Here is a 21,176-nt window from a genome sequence, read left to right as displayed (position 1 = left end):
AGAGCATTCTTTCAGACTTCTATTTCTGAGCAGAACTGTGACTCAGAGGGGTGTGTGGAATCCCTCTAAAACCATGGCATAGAAATAATGGTTGCTTGTGGTGAGGCAGCATAGCTCTGCATACAAAGAATGGTGGTTTTAGCAAAGGGTAAATGCGTATGACTATTTCTGCTTCTCACTAGTTTATACACTAAAAACTCCACCGGTTCCTATTTGTTCCTTCTTTTTTGCAGCTGAAAATGTGACTCTTTGGAGGGAAGGGAAGTTTCTTTACTGTTAGCAATTTTTTTTGTTACATACAAACAAAATCTTTTTTGGATGAGTCACAGTTACTACTTGCATATGCAGACAATAGGAGTACTTGCTGTTGTATTGAGATCAGCAGAACTATATACTTAGTCTCCAACAGTAGACTGGTTCAGAAGGCTCTGAGCTTTACAACATCTCAGACCTGTTCAAATCCTAGAAACAAGATCCTTATCTGTCTTGCTGCTTCACAGCAGAGTAAGTGCTACTATCATGCAGTTTGTTGAAGAGAAACAACTAGGAAACTGAGCACTGTAGAGGTGGGTGAAAATAAAACCCAGAGATAATAGAGCCTGTGTTCCTCTTTGAAGGCACAGATTTGGAACAGCATGAAACTTATGCCATCTTTCCTGTGGTGCTCCTCAGATGTGGGCATATGTCTGGTCATGCTACGTGCCTATGTATTAGGTCCTGTGGATCTGCCAAATACCAATTTATGTTATGCTACCAGAATTAAAGTTGTTTTGTTTTTTTTCCTCCTTTGTATAATCCCCTGCTTTATTATTGTTTCATAAGTTGCTGTTGGTAGATTAGAGTTTTGAAGCTTTCAAGTCCTTTAAGATCTGACATGATAAACCAAATCACTTAATTTAACTTTGTGTATTAAGACAAATTATATCATCTCACCTGGAAATAATTGAATTCCATAATTTTATAATCTATAGGCTTGTTTAGAATGACACCTTACCTTTGTTCTGAGACATTACTACTTTTGTCCTGCTAAATTCTGATATTGTGTCACCAGAGTTTGCCTGCTTACAACCAGCCTGGAGTTGCAAGCAGAGCAACTGTGCTGGTTGGTAAAGGTGAGCCAGCAGGTAAATCCTTGATGATGGCTTAATGCACACAAACTCTATTACTTCCTGCTGTTTGTTCAGTGACTTTCAGGATGCTAGGATCAAGTTATTTTACAGTTGCGCAAAATGAGGTGATCTTTCAGTTTTGTTCTCACATTACACCTTGCTGGTTTTCTGATTACAAAGATCTTTAAAATACTGTTGTCTGTGTTGGTTGTGACTCTGATTTGTACTTTCCCTCCAGTCATTCACATTAAGTAATTATACATGTAATTTTGCTCAAGAAAGTTACTAGCATTCATGTTCCTCCACCCAACATTGGAGTTCGTGTGTGTGTTTTTTATGTCTCTGAGCAACATCTGATCTTATCTATCAGAGTTTCATGTACATTTGTTTTGCTGTTACAAAGAAGCAGAGATCTGATTCCAACAAAAGAATTGAAAGGGCTTGAATAAGAAAAGGTTTAAGAAGTAGCTTTTATGTACATTTGAATTATTACTTGAATAGCTTGTCTTTTTGAGAAACTACCAAATAGATCTTAACAATCATATTCTTGTCTTTCAACTATTTGAAAACCAAGGCTGTCTAATCCTGACTCCAGAATTAGGGCATGGATTGCTAAATCTATAGAGAATGTTGTAAGTTAGATCTACACTTTTCAGATGTAAGAATGATATAACTGTGAAATTGCTCATCTAGTGGAAAAGCATCCTACAGCATAAAGCCTACCTCTTAGGAAAGAGTTAAGAAATGGAAATACAAAACTGATTAAATAATAATGAGATAAGCTTAACCTTAAATGTCTGATGTTTGTGAGAGAGATATATTTAATCATTTAATGTTTGTCATTCATGTATGAAAACAAGTTACTGTTAAGGGAAATTAGATATTTTTTTTTTTTTTGTTGTTTCATCAACATCTAACACAGTAAAGACTCTTTCTTCCTTGATTTTTGGTGCTTGTTTTTTTCTTTCCACTCAGTTAAGGCTCATATACACAGCTTATCGGGGTGATATTTTTATCTGCACCACAGAAAATTCCTGGCTTATAGTGTATAATTATAATGTATAATTAAACACACTTAGTGTTTTTGTTGTTTGAACTGAAAATGTTGTGTAATACCAGAGAACTCAATGTATAGAATAGGGAAATCTCATGCCTGTTGCAGGGATATTTTTCTGTCTCTTTATGTAGTGAAACAAATTGCAAGACACATGTTGAATGGTTGAAAGTATGTGAAATGTCTTCAGATAAGTGTGTAATACTTGTAGTTCTACTGTTAGTAATAGCTTGCAGTACTCAGATTTCATACTAGTACCTGTTACCCTTGGTGGGCAATGTGGAAGGGGAAAAATTGTTAAAAGTTTGAAAGAATACACCTAGTGATGAAAGGTGAAGAAATGATTTGGGGGTATTTGGCCTAAACTGTTGTCCAACTTTTCCAAAGCAAAAGATGAGATTAAATTTGTCTCCAAAAAAATGCTTTCACTGACAGTTGAACCTTTAGGGTGTTAAGCAGAGGTTGACCTCATTGAGCACATTTACATCACGCTGAATAGGTTTCTCTGTCTGAAAGCTTTTGAGTAACCTTTGGCAATATCAGCTGTGACTCTATTATGGGGGGGGAAAAGTTCGTATCTAAATGAAGTTCAGTTTTTCTTTTATGATGCTATCTACATACCTGTCAAAATCTTCAAGTCTTGCTTGTTTTCTCTAAACTTTGATCTTCTACTCTTAGTTAATTGCTATGCAAGGATAAATGGTTCAAAGGATAAGCATGCTCAGTGTGCTGTGACTTTCATCAAGCATATTAAAGGAATGTGAGGAATAGGAATGAGTAAGAGTTTAAAAGTCATCTAATGATGCTTTGTGCAGTATTCAGAAGTATTTTTCTCAAGAAACACCTGGAAATATTTTTTCATGGCATCTTATTTAATTCCTGTAAGACTTCTGTAATCCAAAAGACAAATTTGTATGAAAGTGCAATTTTTACGCCTTTTAGAGTACTCTATGAAATACTTTAAATTCTGATCGGCTACTCTTTCTTTTTCCTCCTTCCAGATTACGTACTTAATGAACAGAAAGCAGAATGGCTGCCACATACAGCAGAAAGAATACACTGAGGGAGTTTATAAGGCTCTATTGTATGCTAAACATAGAAATGATGTGCTGTTCGTCTGAATTTTGTGTTGCAGCTGAGTAGGAGAGTGTGTTTGTGTAGTGAAGGTATCCATATATGTATTGGGGAACTAAAGATCACTGTTGAAACAACTGATGAATTGGGCTACTTTAAAACTTCAGAACAACAGTTTAGTGGATTAACATGCATTAACAGCCCATGTTAGCAGAGATTAATTTTCCTATTATCACTACAAACACAACAGTTAGTCTTTAACACCTTTATATCCTAAATTAGCTGTGAGTACAGAATACCAAAGAGCTGATACTGCATACCTAGTGCTAGGGGTCAAGTTGATCAGACTTGAGATTGCTTTGATAGGAAAGGCGAAATCAAAACGGGCTCATTTCTTCTCCATCTTTTTTTCTCTTACTTTTGGGACTTACACTCTTCGAAGAGGATAGTTGCATAGGCTTTTGACACAATTCAGCTTATTTTGGGGACCAAGTCTTGCTTTAATTTTCCCAGACATCTTTCTTTTGACACAATTCAGCTTATTCTGCAGTGTAACTCTGCTTCCATTGGACACCTCTCCTGTTTTTTCTACAGAACTATTTTGTTTTCACCAGGTGTTCTTCCTGCCTGCTCTGTTTCTTCAGTTCTCATCTTGCAGACTTTACTACTTCCCCATGTTTTCCTGTATCTCACATGTGCAGTGAAGTAACAAATCTTCATGTATCCACTGGTAGTCATATATATGTATGTATTTATTCTCAGTACTGTGAAGAAATGTTCGTTGCTGGCTACTCTGTCAATAGAGTTAGAATTTACAGAATCCTTGGATGCTGTCTAGGTTTATGCACTGTCATGTGCTTATGTCTGAGCTGAAGGCAAGGAAATGCAAATTATATCTTTTACTGCTTTAAAATTGGTCTTATTTTTTAACTGTAGTTACACTTGATGTGTTTCTTGTCTTGGAGGTTCTATATCATTCAAGCAACATTCTCATTCTGGGTATTGGTTTTTCAGTGCTTACATGCAGATAGTGCTGGAAAATCTTATTTGTTCGGTAGCTGTTTCTTTTGAGATTCAGCTATTATGGAAAGCAATGTTTGGTTTTAAGTTTGGTTGTTATTTTTGTCCTTTCCCAATCTGTGTTTTAAGCTGTATTTGTTTTTTAGGATTCCAGTCTTACTAAATTACATCTTATATTTTAAACCAACGCACTCTTTGTGACTTCTTGCATTTTCCTTTGTAGTGGAATTTCTGTGGAGCCATACAACAGAGAGCATGTGTGTAGGATATATGTCTGCACAGGATGGCAAAGCTAAGGTAAGCCATGAAGAATAGGTTGTAAGATAGTGCAGAAGCTAGGGAGAATCTGATGTGATGATAATGAAATATATAAAAAAATTCTGTCTTTGAGAGAGCAGTGAAGTATGTCTATTGATTGGGCAGTTCTAATTCTTCTTTAATTGCACTTAACAAATCTATGCTAACATGTGTATTATGCCAGGATAAGGTGCCATGAAAACATATCCATTTATTTTGCTGTGTATTAATACAATATTGTATTCAGTTATGCTCTCTATTTTGGCTAGTGTGGTATTTGCACCAAGGAAGAATGGAGGGGATCTAAAAGTTCAAGGTAGATTACAGAATAGCCTCCACAGTAAGCAATTTGGGTAATAGTACCTGTGGTTCTTCTGGTTTCTTGGAGTCTAATTATCATTTTCTTTTCTTTAACGAAATAAAGAGTGTGTTAAAACTAAGTTCAGCAATGAAAAAATGCTTACCATAAAATCCTAGGGATGAGAGGCACCTACACTTAGGAATACAGCATGGAATGGAGGAAATTGTAGGGAAAGACAGGTTTTGTGATGCATTTTGGAGGGGTGTGTGGATAACATGAACTAAATGGGAGAAGCTGAAAGCAGAGAGAAAATTGTCATTTCTGCAGACCTTCAGCCATTCAGTGACTAATTGGAAATGGTTCAGGGAAGTGAAATTCTTGGAGAAAGAGAGACAATACAAAGACATTTGCCTGATACAGTTAAACTAATGAGAGAGGCAGGGCTTTACTGGATTATTTGTGGATGTTAGAGGAGATGGTGGCCAGGAAGTTTGTGTCAGCAGATAACAGCAAGAAAGACTTACAGAATTTTGACAGTAGAATTTAAAGAAGGATTAATTCTAAATCCTAGAGAAGGAAGAATTTGAAGACCTGAGTTTGTTTGCTTTCTGCAGAAATGGCTGCTTGTGGATTGGCTGAGGAAGAAAGGTTTCTCTCTTTTATTTCTCCCTGTGTTTAATGTGAGAGAAACACAAAGGAGGATGTGAGTGAGGTAATAACAGAAGGAAATCGACATCACGTATTTTAAACAACAAGAATCATTGCTGAAGTATTGGGAACAATCATCCTCAAGGAGTAAAATATATATTGAAAAAAAAAAAAGGCAAGAATGCCCCAGAAGCAGGAGAAAGATTAAAAAACAACTGGTGAAGAAAGTGCTGGTAGAGCTGTTATTGAGGTACTCACTTTGGTGGCTTATGTAGCGTTCTTTCCAGTTGATTATCTGTGGAATAGGGTGTGGTCTTACTTGTTTTCTTAATATTTATTTTAGATTTGTTAGAGATGAACCCAAAATCAAGCTAAAAGCTCAGACTGAAGAGAGTGAAGCTAAAGCAAGCTCAGCTGCAGATGTTCCAGCTATTTGCTAATTACTTTAGAAGTAATGGTGCTGTGTTCACAGTGAAGTAAGGATTATTAGAGTGTGCAGAGTTAAATTATCAGTATGCACACCTGCCTTTGGCTTACACTACAAGTTCAAAAGCTGTTTCTAAGGAGATATTACTGCTTTTTCCTGGTAGTTTTTGTCTAATTAATAAATAAATGCTAGATATGAAAACTGTCTGGTAATGAGTACTAACATGACAGTGCCGTGCCCAGAGATGTTTTCCTATTCACAGTTGCAACATTTGACATCTGGTGTGCATTGTTTTCATACTGTTGGTAAATTCTCCAGCTGGTAATCTTGATTGTGCTGACAGACACAGCTGCTCTTCTTGGTTCACTTTTAAATTATGTTTTTGACCTTTATTGAAGAGTTAATCCTCCCCCCTTTCTTCCTTCTTTGAGTCTGTGGCCACAAATGCTTTCCAGAGAAAAACCACAAATGCTTTTGCTGCTGACTTCTATTGATCAAAAAAAGTCTTCTGTCATAAAAGCTGGAATTTTATTCTGCTACAGCTAGGAGTAAGTTATAGATGGAAAATGGGGCTTGAAATAGAACAGAATGTATGGCAAGTGAAAAAAAAGCCATCCTGTACTAACTGTTTTGGTACAATTAATCTAGAGTGCTTGCCATTCAAAAAATAATGGTATAAGAATTCAGTAAAGTATAAGATGTCACTTGTTTATGAGTGCCATAGGAAAATGATCAGGCAGCAGCTTGCAGGAAAACATCTTTCTTTCTTCTTGTTCTAGGGTGATAAAGACGTCCAGTTTTTATTTCTTTCATCAGTCTAGGACTTGAGTTTTCTTCTTAAACCAGGGTGTTGTCACAGTGGCTGGCTTTGGGCTGGTTAATGAACATGAAGACATATTTTTATAGCAAGATGTTTAGAAAGTGAGAAGGTTTTTAAATGTATACTGGTATGAATTCAACTAATATTGGAATAATAACTACATAAAGGGGTACATAGTAAGGAGTAAAAGGATTCTGCTGTCTAATTTTAGTATGAGTCTTTGTGCATTGAAGGTTAATGTATTTCATAACAGGGCCTAGCGATTGGAGATCCCAAACTCCTCACAAAGGTTGTGGAGGTGTAGGAGGCCTTTTTCTTACAAGGCACTTAGACACTCACAAGCTAGATACCAGCTCACCTGCACACGCTGGTATGCTCAAGAGATGGCAGCATACTCGACTGACAAGCTCTCAGAAACCCCTTAAAGGAACAGTGGGACAGGAATGTGGAATTGGAGGATCGAAGTACATCCTGATCTGACGGTGCTTCTGGCTGTTAGCACCATGAGCTTTCCAAATACTGATTTGGAAGTAGCCTTGCAACAGGGGTTTATTCCCTCCCAGCTTAGAAAAGACTGGGTTCTGCAGCCAGCCACTTGCCTGCAGACTAAAATACCTGAATGCTAACTCACCAGTGTAGAGCAGCTGAGCCTGCAAGAGCTGTGGAACAATTTTGCAGTGTGACTAATAACTATTTGATTTAAAGCATACTTTCTGGAAAGGTGTCCAGTCTGGTTTTGGAAAACCAGTTGCTTGGAAAAGTCACTGTTTCCTGTTGAACGTTGGTTTACAATGTTTGTTTGAACTTTAAAAATACTGTGGAGGCTTGCCAGATGAACTAAGTTCACACCTTATTGCTGACACAGTCATCTCTGGTTGCATGTCCTATTACTTGCCTTTAGCTCTCTGAATGCTGGAAGTATTTCAGCTCTTCCACCAATGCTAGCACTGGCAGTATCATCTTTACTGCCTGCGTGGTCACTAGACTGGATATTAGAAGGAAATTCTTTGTGATGAAGGTGGTGAGACACTGAACAGGTTGCCCAGGGAGGTTGTGGATGCCCCTTCCTGGAGGTGTTCAAGGCCAGATTGGATGAGACTTTGAGCAACCTGATCTAGTGGAAGGTGTTCCTGCCTCCACAGCAGGAGGGTTAGACCTAGATGATCTCTAAGGTCCCTTCCACCTCAAACCATCCTCTGATTCTATGATATGTGATTGCCTTTCCTCTGATCTTTGTGTCCCTGAACCTTTATATCACTTCTACAAACAGCTGGTTCAACTGCACTCCATTTCTTATCTTTCCTCTTGACATAAGCAGTTCCATAATCACTTGGTGCCAGTGTTTGTCAATGTGATGCCCATGCACAAGAAGGGCCAGAAGTATGAACCAGTAAATTACAGACCTGTCAGTCTGACCTCAGTGCCAGGCAAGGTCACATAACAAGTCACAGTATCACAGTATCATCAGGGTTGGAAGAGACCTCATAGATCTTCAAGTCCAACCCTTTACCACAGAGCACAAGGCTAGACCATGGCACCAAGTGCCACGTCCAATCTTGCCTTGAACAGCTCCAGGGATGGCGACTCCATCACCTCCCCGGGCAGCCCATTCCAGTGTCCAATGACTCTCTCAGTGAAGAACTTTCTCCTCACCTCGAGCCTAAATTTCCCCTGGCACAGCCTGAGGCTGTGTCCTCTCGTTCTGGTGCTGGCCACCTGAGAGAAGAGAGCAACCTCCTCCTGGCCACAACCTCCCCTCAGGTAGGTGTAGACAGCAATAAGGTCTCCCCTGAGCCTCCTCTTCTTCAGGCTATACAACCCCAGCTCCCTCAGCCTCTCCTCGTAGGGCTGTTCTCGAGGCCTCTCACCAGCCTCGTCGCCCTTCTCTGGACACGCTCAAGCATCTCAATGTCCCTCCTAAACTGGGGGGCCCAGAACTGAACACAGTACTCAAGGTGTGGTCTAACCAGTGCAGAGTACAGGGGCAGAATGACCTCCCTGCTCCTGCTGACCACACCATTCCTGATGCAGGCCAGGATGCCACTGGCTCTCTTGGCCACCTGGGCACACTGCTGGCTCATGTTCAGGCGGGTGTCAATCAGCACCCCCAGATCCCTCTCTGTCTGGCTGCTCTCCAGCCACTCCGACCCCAGCCTGTATCTCTGCATGGGGTTGTTGTGGCCAAAGTGCAGCACCCTGCACTTGGAGCTATTGAACGCCATCCCATTGGACTCTGCCCATCTGTCCAGGCGGTCAAGGTCCCGCTGCAGAGCCCTTCTGCCCTCCAACCCAGCCACATCTGCCCCCAGCTTAGTGTCATCTGCAAACTTGCTGATGACTGACTCCATGCCCTCATCCAGATCATCTATGAAGATGTTAAAGAGGATGGGGCCCAGCACTGATCCCTGAGGGACACCACTAGTGACTGGCTGCCAGCTGGATGTGGCACCATTCACCACCACTCTCTGGGTCCAGCCCTTCAGCCAGTTCCTAACCCAGCACAGAGTGTTGCCATCCAAGCTGCGGGCTGACAGCTTAGCCAGCAGTTTGCTGTGGGAGACCGTGTCAAAGGCCTTGCTGAAGTCCAGATAGACCACATCCACAGGCCTCCCCACATCCACCATGCGGCTCACCTGATCATAGAAGGAGATCAGGTTGGAGAGGCAGGATCTGCCCTTCCTAAATCCATGCTGGCTGGACCTGAGCCCTTGGCCATTCCTCAGGTGCGCAGTTGTTGCCCCCAGGATAACCTGCTCCATCAGTTTCCCTGGCACTGAGGTCAGGCTGACAGGTCTGTAGTTCCCAGGTTCTTCCATCCGACCCTTCTTGTGGATCGGGACCACGTTGGCCATTTTCCAGTCTCCTGGGACCTCTCCGGTGAGCCAGGACTGCTGGAAAATGATGGAGAGTGGCTTGGCCAGCTCAGCTGCCATCTCTCTCAGCACACCTCAGTCATCTTGAGAGCCATCACAAAGCACCTACAGGATGGCCAAGAGATCAGGCCCAGCCAGCATGGGTTTAGGAAGGGCAGTTCCTGCCTCACCCAACCTAATCTCCTTTTATGATCAGGTTATCCACCTGGTGAATGTGGGGAAGGCTGTGGATGTAGTCTGCCTGGACTTCAGCAAGGCCTTTGACACTGTCTGCCACAACAAGCTCCTGGCCAAGCCATCAGCTCGTGGCTTAGACAGATTCACTCTGATATGGGTCAAGAACTGGCTGGAGAGCCAGGCCCAGAGTGGTGGTGAAAGGTGCTACATCCAGTTGGCAGCTGTCACTAGTGATGATCCCCCCAGGGATCAGTGCTGGGCCCAGTCCTGTTCAATATCTTTATTGATGATCTGGACAAGGGCATTGACTTCATCATCAGTAAGTTTGCAGATGACACCAAGTGTGCTGGTTTGAAGCACAGGCTAGGTGTTGGTGGATAGGAGAGCCTTACAGAGGACCTGGACAGGCTGGTTGGGCAGAGGCCAATGGGATAAGATTTAACAAGATCAAGTGCAGGGTTCTACACTTTGGCCACGACAACCCTAAGCAACACTACAGGCTGGGGACAGAGTGGTTGGAGAGCAGCCAGGCAAAAAGGGACCTGGGAGTACTGGTAGATGGTAGGTTGAACATGAGCCAGTAGTGTACCCAGGTGGCCAGGAGAGCCAATGGCATCCTGGCCTGTATCAGGAACAGTGTGGCCAGTAGGACAAGGGAGGTTATTCTTCCCCTGTACTCAGCAATGGGCAGGCCACACCTTGAGTCCTGTGTCCAGTTCTGGGCTCCTCAATTCAGGAGAGATGTTCAGATACTGGAACTTGTCCAGAGAAGGGTGATGAAGCTGGGGAGGGGCCTGGAGCACAGCCCTGTGAGGAGAGGCTGAGGAAGCTGGGGTTGTTTAGCCTGGAGAAGATGAGGCTCAGGGGTGACCTCCTTGCTGTCTACAACTACCTGAAGGGAGGTTGTAGCCATGTGTGGGTTGGTCTCTTCTGCCAGGCAAGCAGCAACAGAAAAAGGGGACACAGTCTCAAGTTGTGCCGAGAGAGGTATAGGCTGGATGTTAGGAGGAAGTTCTTGACAGAGAGAGTGATTGGCATTGGAATGGGCTGCCCAGGGAGGTGGTGGAGTTGCTGTCCCTGGACGTGTTCAAGAAAAGACTGGATGGGGCACTTAGTGCTGTGGTGTAGTTGATTGGATGGGGTGGGGTGATAGGTTGGACTGGATTGGACTGGATTGTCTTGGGGGTCTCTCCCAACCTGGTTGATTCTATGATTCTATGATATTGGATATGGAAAGAAACAAACTTTTCATCTGAATGACTTCGACTCTTGCTTGAAATTAATCTATACCACCTTTCCCTACAACTTACCCTGACTCATTCCTGGGTGCCTCAGCTATGATGGGCTTAAGGGACAGATAAGAGTTTCCAGTCTCAAACTTCCCTCCTGAAGTAGCACCATGACATTGTTTCAACATTGGGCCCGTTCTTTGGGAAGATGAATGGACTTCCCAAGGTCTCCTGAAGCAAGTTCCTGCATTGCCATCTGTATGATGGTAGAATAAGCTGACACTCAGCTATTTCTAGTTGTCAGTGAACCTCTTAGAATATTCTAGGCTCATGTTGAAAGCTGCCATGAGAATAGCTAGGAAATACTCTTTGTACTAGGGCAGTAAATACTGTCTGAACTTCCTCTGCACTTAACCAATTCCTTTCGTAGCAGTAATTGCTGCATCAGCAAAGGTTAAGATTTCTAGATTGAAGGTCTGGGAGATGAAATGTCCTTGTGGTCTGAGGAGGTACATTTATTCCTTTTCATTTTTGTGATGCTGACTCATTAATTACTTGATGTGAATTCAGGATCTTTGATAAGCTGTTATCTCTTTTGGAATTCTCTATCTCATTTTAGAGGCACTAGTCTTCAGAATAACTTTCCAGAGTCTTCTAATACATCTCTGATGGATCCAAGAGCTGATCACAGCATCAGCTATGAACACCACTGTCTTACTTGAGCTGTGACCTCTTTAAAGATACTCTGGCAGCTTTCAGTTGATCACTTCCAGTTTTGCTGAACTGATTAGTTTACATTCTGAGAGCTTGACCAATTGTGCTTTCACTACTGGGAAGACAGACATATTCTGACACCCTGTCTGTACTATTGCGGGAGATGTGCAATGATTGGAGTCTTAATGGTTAGAGTAGCATCTGATAAAGCAATTTATGTGTCAGTTTGCATGGAGGCTTTTGAGACCTTCTGCTACAAAACTTAGGAGGAAGTGAAATAACTAATTGAACTCTCACATAATGTGATTTTATGTGGAAATGTGGAGTGGGAAGGAGATTGGTGCATAGGTTACACAGTCTTCATATCTTTGTGTTCCTTGTCTGCTTGCCCAGCAGAGACTTCTGTGCAGGAAAAGTTTTTCAATTTCAAATGACAGTGCAGTGTATGCCTGCAGTGTGAATTCACATACCAGCTGCATCACTTGAAGATTCTGCTAGGCAGACTTTCTTCGATCCAGTACTATGTATCAGTACATAATGAATCAGAAGTCCATTTATCTCAGGGTCTGTAGAGTTTCTTCACTCATAGCCTGTGGTTCTCTGTATGCAGAAAGTATAAGTGGGCAGTGTTGTGGATGCCCTGTAGGCCCAAAAGCAGGCATAAATATGCCTGCTCTGCCTGGAGTCCAGGCCTGTGGGTTTTACCCAGTGTGGTAGGGTTCGGCTGACTGCCAACCTGATTGGCTCATTTGAGTGGCCAATGAGACCATCAACACTCGTCCCACAGTTGATAAATAGGGGTGCACGGGCCCACGTGGAGGCCTTCTTCACATTACTTGCAGCTCTGCCACATGCTTGCCTGCCTGCCTTTGTATGAGTGCCTGGTGTGCACACTGCCGTGGGTTGCCGGGAGCAGACCCACTTGCCTGCGTTCAATCGGCCTGAGAAGCCAGCCTGGACCCGTGCTCGGACTGCACGGAATCCTGCCTCTGCACCTGGAGGTCGAGAGCAGCCAGCAGAATCCAGCAGCAGTAAGGAGCAGAGCCTGCCATTTCCCATGACACCGGAGGATTCCAGCCTCAAAGTCCACAGACAGAGATCCTGAAGAATTGGACACTTGCAATAGGCTGACACAGCCCCGGAGGGTGATTAATAATTGATAAGAATTGTGAGTAGATGCCTCTGTAATTTCTATTATCTCTGCCATAAAGCAGTTTTCAGCTCAGCTTTGCTGGGCAAACAGTACAAAACCTCAGGTGGCATTGAGCCACAGGGAAACAATCTCTCTGTTCATAGTTGAATGTTTGAATGTTTGCTAGTTATTAATAAGTTTTCTGTAGATTTATATCCTATAATGTCTCCATAACAGTGTAAGAACCCTGCAATATCAAAGTTCAGTGTTTGGGGGTGGCGAGAGTTGAAATATTGGAAGTTAATAAATACTTTTATAAATATCCTCTCGAATTAATTATTTTCTCCCCTCCACCAAATCGGGCATCGGCACTGAGAAACCCATCCATGACAGGCAGATATGCCACAGAAATTGTTTTCTCCTGGATCTCCCAAGTTTCTTACTGTTTTAGTGATTGATAGTAGTTGGGGAGGGTGATGTTTTTGCTTGAAGAGTGGTACTTCCTCACTGTGTCTTCAGTAAGTGTTTGAAGTCAGAGTGCTTTCTTTCCAGTGAGATTTCAGTAGCAGCAATGTGCAATTTTTTTTTGTCCTGATTTAGGTGTAGGTATTTGAAATAATCTACCAGCTCACTATGGTTCCTCATATGTATATATTTGCTATATGATGTGTGTGTAAGTGTTGTTAACTGGTACAGTTATGATAAATGTTGCAATACTTTTGATCATAGAATCAACCAGGTTGGAAGAGACCTCCAAGATCATTCAGTCCAACCTAGCACCCAGCCTTGTCCAGGCAACTAGACCATGGCACTAAGTGCCTCATCCAGTCTTTTTTTGAACACCTTCAGGGACAGCAACTCCACCACCTCCCTGGGCAGCCTATTCCAGTGGCAAATCACTCTCTGTGTGAAGAACTTCCTCCTAACGTCCAGCCTATACCTCCCCCAGCACAACTTGAGACTGTGTCCCCTTTTTCTGTTGCTGGCTGCCTGGGAGAAGGGACTGACCCCAGCTGGCTACAGCCTCACTTCAGGTAGTTGTAGACAGCAATGAGGTCACCTCTGAGCCTTCTCTTCTCCAGGCTAAACAACCCTAGTTCCTTCAGCCTCTCCTTAAAGGGCTTGTGTCGATATATCCTTGTAGTACAGCTTCATAGGTTTTAGATTTTGTAACAGCTAGATGACCTAGACAACAAACCTCTAAATATCTAGTTGCTATATTTGATATAATCCAATTCAGTTGCCACTTTGTCTGCCAAAGAAAGATTGAGTTTTTTATAATGTGAATTACTGATCTTTATGCTACGGCAAGTTACTGCGAAGCTATATATGCCATTTTTCTATTTCCTAATAAACCATACTCAAGTTCCTTTTCAACATATGAGGTGAACAGTAATGGAGAGTGTTGCATATTGTGTTTGAAAACATCCATCAACTGCTGTCAAATGTTATGGCTGCAATATGCAAACAAACCGCATCTAACAGTTTGTTTCAGTTTTTCAGTATGAGGAGGCATATTAGGCAGGGAGATCATTTCCAGTTCATTTTTCTTGTTGAGCTGTTAGTAAAGGTGAATAAATGTGATTATGACATCTAACACTGAAATGTAGCAGGATTACTTCCCTCTATTTGAAGCAATACCCATGACAAACACGATACATATGACAAACTGCATATGACTGTATTGACTGTTGTTGCTTTTCTAATGGAGGGCTGCTGTATTTTACTTTGTGACTAACAGGTCTGTGAAAGCCCTTTCTCAGGAGAAGGACAGTCATCCAGTGCTCACAGGGTGAAGATATGCATCTTGGAAGAACCCTAATTCTAATTTGAAAATTAGTGGAAAAATTTACCAAGCCTGTTTTATTTAAGAGGAATACTAAGTCAAATAATGCAGTCATTCATTTCAGACTACAGAGACAGTCTTTTAACTTCATGAGACAGGAAAAGTATATGTCACTGTTGTAACTTATTTTTTTTAATCTGCACTCTTGTCTGGAGACTGAGGAATCAGAAATTTTCACTTGAAAAGGGCTCTCTTAAAAACCAAACAAAAAAAAAGCCAACAACAGCAAAAACCCACCCACAACAACAAAACCCCTCCAAGCTCTGCTAGTTCTCTCATAAAAAAATAAGGTACTTATATACTTAGCACCTTTTAGTGCTAAGATGCCAGTTAAAATATTTGGCTTGTAGAATTGAACGGAAATTATGGGCTCTGAGATGGGATGATAAGTTCAGGTTTTTGGGTTGAGTTCTTGCTAGTGCCAGTAGTTCTAGAACTTTCCTCATATTTGTCTGACATTTTAGAATGGAGCAAAGAAGATAGAATTGTATATGCAGGTATGCAAATACAAATGACCTTAGATTGTCTAAATATAGATGTGTATATACATAATGCTCTAGTTTTACACTTCCTTAAAATTGGATAGTTTTTTCTTCCTTATACATTAATATTTTTAGGTACATAAATAGTATATATTAATATACTTAACTCACAGAAAACATTTGATTTTAGAAAACCATTGGCTTTCTAAGCAAGCTTGCATGTACTTTTGGTGCCTGAGAGCCAGGAGTACTCTATCAGTGTGTCTGTCTTTCTGCCATTTTGGTGCCTGAGAGCCAGGAGTACACACTCTATCAGTGTGTCTGTCTTTCTGCCATTTGCCCCACAAGGACAATAATTTTTACTTTAAGATTTCACCAAACAAGTTGTGCATGGGATATTCTGATAGCAGCAGTCATAACTATTTTGCAGGACGTCTTTTGCTGTCATATGTAAGGTGTGCATTCAAACCACGTTGGAGGAGGGCTTCCCAGGAGACAGAGCAGCAGAGGTTGGCTATTGCTGCCAGAATGGGCTATTACTGCTTGGGAAATAAATATGGAGAAGAGTGGGCCAGATGATTCTCATGATGGAAACATCTACCCAGCTGGAAAGCTTGTAGACCTCTGAGTGAGTCTGAGTTTCTGAATAACTAATGGCTTTGGTGGTACTTTTTTTTTTGAGTAAGCAGTAGAAAGCTATTTCATTGTGTGTGATGCCCTTGGTCTTTCATTATATTTCATCTCAATAGGGTAATGAATGGAAAAGAGTTTGTTTTATAAATTATTTTGTCCAAAGTACATCCTGAGTTTGTAATAAGAAAGCTAAACACATGGAGTACTCCCTAGATTTGCTTAAGAACTGAGTGTGCTGCCATCTGGTAGTTGTACTCTGTCCTCTTGGCAGTATTTGATTCACTTCTGTTTTCTCATGCAGCAATATCTATGTGGCTTCAACTTTATGTTCATTTTGCATTGTATATGTGCTTTTAATGAAAAAAAAAGGTGAAGCTGTTGTGACAAACTAGTACTTTTATGTATTAGTATAAAAAGAGAGTAGCTCCTTAAAGGCTAAAAAAAAGTTATTTTAAGTTAGTTGGTCTCGAGGTTGTTTCAGAATCTTTGTCTGTGAGATGTGAAGTAAAGTCTTGGCACAACTTGTTTGTTCGTTTTGATTTAAAAAAGGCATACTAAAAATGTCTAACTTTGAGTAGATCAAACATTCTTGACAAAAAAGATGCAATTGTTTATTGTCCCTGTAGCAGTTAACACTTTTTCTGGGACAGAAAGACCTTCTAGTTTAGGACTTGAAGAGTTGTGGCAAACTTACCACTGTGCATCAAAAGGACTGGGGAGATAGTAATGTTCCATGTATCTACAGAACTGGAGTTGGTGGTTGTGTGGTTTTGGTTTGATTAGGAGGAAAAAGAGGCAAGTATATGGAACAACAATTAGTTTCTGAAGGTGGGTTAGATGGATTGTGCTTTATGGAAAGATGGGAAGCAAAATTAAGTAGTTTGTGTAATACTCTTTTCAATCTGTGGATTCCTTTAAGCTGCAGACAAAGATCTGTGGTAACTAACTGGTCTCCTAGCTGTCAGGACCCCTGTTCTTACTAGGCCCTCAGCAACCTTATCTTTTTCTCCAGGTAAGCAAATAAATTAGATTATTCTAAGGACAGTAAAATTGCTTTTCGTGGAGCTGAAGATGTGGATAGCCCCCTCAGTCTTGATCTACCTTTCCTTGGCATGTTGTTTCCTCAAGCAGAGGATTCCAAGAAGCTGAATGGAAAATTAATTCAGTAACACATGGGATTTTTCCTGGTTTTGTTCTTCCAGGCACAATTTCCTCCAGATGTGAGTCCATTCAACTTGTAAAGTTGACAGACTAATCGAATTCAATTAAAAGCTTTCCAGTGTTGTTCTTTTTTGTTTGCTTTTTATTTTTCTGTTATAAAAATCTAAACCTAATCTACTCTACAATCTGGACTTCATGTAAAATATGATGTTGGGATCTAAAAACGTAACAAACTCTACAAATAAGTTCTGTGGTTGCATTTAAAAATATTACATGTCCTTTGATCTTTTTATTACTAGAGATTGTTCTTATTGCTGAAAACAAGGGAGATACAAGAATTTACTTGGGAGTTTGTCTGAAGTTTTCTCAACAAGGCAACGTTATCCTTTCACATGACTTGTTAGGTAACATTTTAAACATTAAAGCATTTAAACGTTTAAGCAGTTATCATCTTAGATCTGCCTCAATTTTGTTCTATATAAGGCAGCCACTGGTGATGGTAATAAGTAGTAGTCAGTGGAAAGCAGCATCTGTACTTGCTCCAAATAAACAGGATGCAAGTGAAGACTTTAAGAAAAGTCTTGTTAGGTTTGGGTGTTTCTGTAAATGGATGTGTGCTGGTATTTAGTGGTTTAGGGTCTTTGGTATTTGAAATGTGTTTTTCTGCTTATAGGAAATGCATTTTGGACAGCAATTTAAGCCTGGCTACTTCATCATGTATTGATAGATCTGGACTATCTGCTTATCCTTGCTCACGTACTATTTTTTTTTAAATAACAGGACCTATACATTTCATGTAGATTCAATGAAGCCTCGCATTTTACTCCTGCAGTTATGTAGCAGTTTATTAGGCATTTAATTTTGGGTTGTGGGATGAGTCAACCCTATGCAAAATGTTAATTCGTGTCTTGGCTCAGAGAACTAATCTACATAAATTTGGTCTGTTGTAACAAAAAAGAATTGGCTATCAAACTCATAATCATTATAGTTCTATTTCTTCTATTTGGGTGACAGGCTAATGCTTCTTGGCAGCATTCTTGGGCCTCTGCTTTTTTAATTGTATTGCTACAGTGATCTGTTAGTAATTCTCACTGGATGAGCACTCTCATGTACAAATGATGCCTGCCTTAGAGTGGACTACTGGTTTGCTTTGATTGTCACTTTTTAGTGAGATACTGCACTGTTCCACTGAAGAAACTCACTACTGTGGTTGTCAATGTTGTTTTGATGTTGTCATCCCAGCCCACTTTCCATTTGGAGATTTTCATAGACCTGGAAAAATGTCTCTGGTCTGTCACTCAAAAAAACAAATACCATTTTTCACTTGTTTGTCTTCATTTCTCTTTCTTTTTACCTTTTATTTAAGCTTATGAAATAACATGTCCAAAAACTGGCAGTTACATTATTGAGGGAAACTAGCATCTGGAAAGAGCTTTTTGCTGATCAGGTATATATTAAGGATCTTTAATGGATTTGTAGTGTCACTGAGTTACAATAGAGTTAAAAGCTTAAGTTTTGTGTACACACACTTTCTGGCTGAAGTATTACGGAGTCATCTCAAAGGCCTACTCTACTTGTAAAACTTCTCCATGGGAAAGATGTCTGTTGACAGAAACAATTGGTCTTTGGGTCTGTATATTTGACATTTGGCAATAAATGTTTTAGAGGGAGCCACTGGGGTTTTTTTAGGTATATGAGAGGGTTTTTTTGCAGAGAAATTTCATTGCATCCATGTCATCACAGTTGTCTCATACTCCGAAGTGTTAGACACGAACTGTTTGACTGAGATAAATTAAAACTTCTGTAAGGTATGTTTCTGTATGCCCAACTAAACTTTCTTGAATCTCCCTAAGAAACAGTCTTATGAACCATGAAATACCACAGCTACTTTTCTTTTGTGTTTCCACTGGATAGTCTTTTCTTCTACTTTCAGTGCACTAAGTCAGTTTACCTTTTCTACACATCTGTCATGGTCCTTCTCTTCATGTGTTAAACATTAATGCAAACAAAATAAAAAGAAAAATCCCATTTCTTTACAGCTTTTCAAGTTGCTTTGTAGTTCACCCTCAGATTTAGTGATGGAACAGCTTAATTGTTCAACACATACAGGCTTGCTTTGTGTCCTGAATAATTTTACCTCTTTTTCTCATTCAGTAATACTCTTTTCCACAGACTCACATTTCAAGGCTTCCCCCTGGAGCTGTGGCAGGACAGTCGGTGGCCATTGAAGGAGGAGTTTGCCGGCTGGAGAGTCCAGAAAGCTGAACGTCTGATTCCTCACTTCATTGCAAAGAATGTGAATTACTTTTTGTACAATAAGTTTTTTTGTGATTTAACAGATGTTGGAAATTCTACTCTTGTTTTATACCCTGTATTGCAACCATGTGCACCATAACGAGACAAGTGCTGCTGTAGTTTATGTTATCACTCTATGAATGGGGGTGCGTGCATGTTCATTTTCCCCCCTAATAATGGAATAGGAACTCTTCCCAGTTGTGTGAAGATGGTGTGTGATTAATGATCTCATTTTCATTGTTTTATGTTTGAAAGATAAATGAAAGTTAAGGTATTAATTTGAAGATAATGGTCACAATTGTCATTCATGCTCTGAATTCAAAAGTAGCAAGTCTTTGAAGTGGCTGTATAATTATGCAAAAATGATCATGGTTTTGAAGTTCCCCATTGATTTAAGGGTATCCAGAGGTGGTTTCAACATGGGTTGTGTTTTTTCCTCCCCAGTAAGGGGGATTTAATTATTTTTCTTTGGCAAACAATGGTTTCAGTGAAACAAACTAGAGCAAAATTAAGGCTAGAATTATTTACTAAATAGCCTTATAGGTTGTTTCTCTGTTCCCAAACTAAGATGTTAATAGCTTTGAGCTGTATGTATTACAAAAAGCTATATGAAGATGATGTATCTTAATGCAGTCTTTATGTATAATGAAATATAACAATGTAAATAAGAAAACAAAGTTTATGGAAAGATTCGCTATTATTCTTCACTTCTGTTTTAAGTCTATTTTTAAGAGAGGTACAGAAATGAACATATTACTGGATGCAAAGTGCAATGTGTATTAAATGGATGTTGGGAAGTCTGATATTAGCTTCTTATTGATAAAGCAGCTTCCTAAAGTCCAGCTACAGCATGGGTATTTATATAACTGTATGTAATATGTATGTACTGTGCATAAATTTGCCATATTCCTTTTTTATACCTTCAACAAAATTGCATTCTAAAACAATGTAAGCCTTGTCTGCCTTGTGAAGCACTGGCAGCTGAATCGTCATTTATCACCTCTTCCAATATGTTAGCCAGATCACCCAAGTCCTAAAAGTGAATTCTGACACACAAACTTTCATTCAGTTTTGGTTTGGTGGGGTTTTTTTTTTTTTTGGGTTTTATTTTTGTCCTTCACAGCATTGGCAGCAATAGAAGACTTTTGTAATTAATCCAGTGTTCTGGTAAGTATGCCAAAGAGAAACTAAAATAGTTCATCTTTTTCCCTGCTGGGTATTTGATAATTCTGTTTTCAGAACTAGTGAACAAATAGATATTCAGACTGTATTTGCTTAATTGGGCATCGTACTTGCCTGTTTTGTAATGTTGTGCCTGCCTATAAAAGACATACTTGACTGATTAAATGGTTACATTGATTGTAGTACCAATCCTTTGTGGGGGAAAAAAAGTCTTAATAAATTTTTTTTTCAGTAGCCTGAGTTAATTTTCACTGTTATGTTGTGGTGTACATTGTGATATGGTCATCTTTATAGGTGGGGGTTTTGTGGCATCGGTCTAGTCCTGACGTTGAAGATATTTCTATACAGTTCTATGAATAACATTAAACAGGGGCTTGCCTGGTGTCATGGTTTGGGTGTTACCTGCTCCCCCTCATTTTGGAAGTCCCCCAGAATAGACTCAGCTGGCTCTGGACATTTGAATGAAGCTTATTATTTACAGTTTAGCACAATAGACAAGCAGATATTTATAGTATATATACAGTTATATACAGAAATATACAAGGTAAGAGGTAATACAGAAACACAACTCCCCTCCCAGAAACCTGAGTCCCCAGGAGGGACTCCCAACCTCCCTTCCACCTTCTTCCACTCCCCCTACCTTACCCCAGATGTTACCCTGTGCCCCAAGGAAGAATGGAGGGTCGGCTGGGGTGGGGGTAG

At 40.4% G+C, this 21,176-nt stretch overlaps 1 protein-coding gene across 6 annotated transcripts in view; it reads left to right on the top strand.

Annotated features, from left to right (window-relative positions):
* Positions 1-20,719, top strand: part of TASP1 (taspase 1) — a 100,588-nt gene extending 79,869 nt beyond the window's left edge. For 4 of the 6 annotated variants that reach the window (XM_064146146.1, XM_064146144.1, XM_064146148.1 and 1 more), the window contains 2 exons: positions 4,481-4,554; positions 19,170-20,719. In XM_064146146.1, the coding sequence (XP_064002216.1) occupies positions 4,481-4,554; positions 19,170-19,262 (167 nt within the window). In that variant the 3' untranslated portion in view covers positions 19,263-20,719. Of the gene's footprint in view, positions 1-4,480; positions 4,555-15,633; positions 15,782-19,169 lie in introns of those variants that run through there. The other 2 variants (XM_064146147.1, XM_064146149.1) reach the window with 2 other exon arrangements.
* The last annotated feature ends 457 nt before the right edge of the window (positions 20,720-21,176 follow it).

The sequence above is a fragment of the Pogoniulus pusillus genome, chromosome 7 (genome assembly GCF_015220805.1).
Source record: "Pogoniulus pusillus isolate bPogPus1 chromosome 7, bPogPus1.pri, whole genome shotgun sequence".
Lineage (NCBI taxonomy): Eukaryota > Metazoa > Chordata > Aves > Piciformes > Lybiidae > Pogoniulus > Pogoniulus pusillus.
Note: the sequence above shows the minus strand (reverse complement) of the source record. Positions and strands in the feature narration are given on the sequence as shown.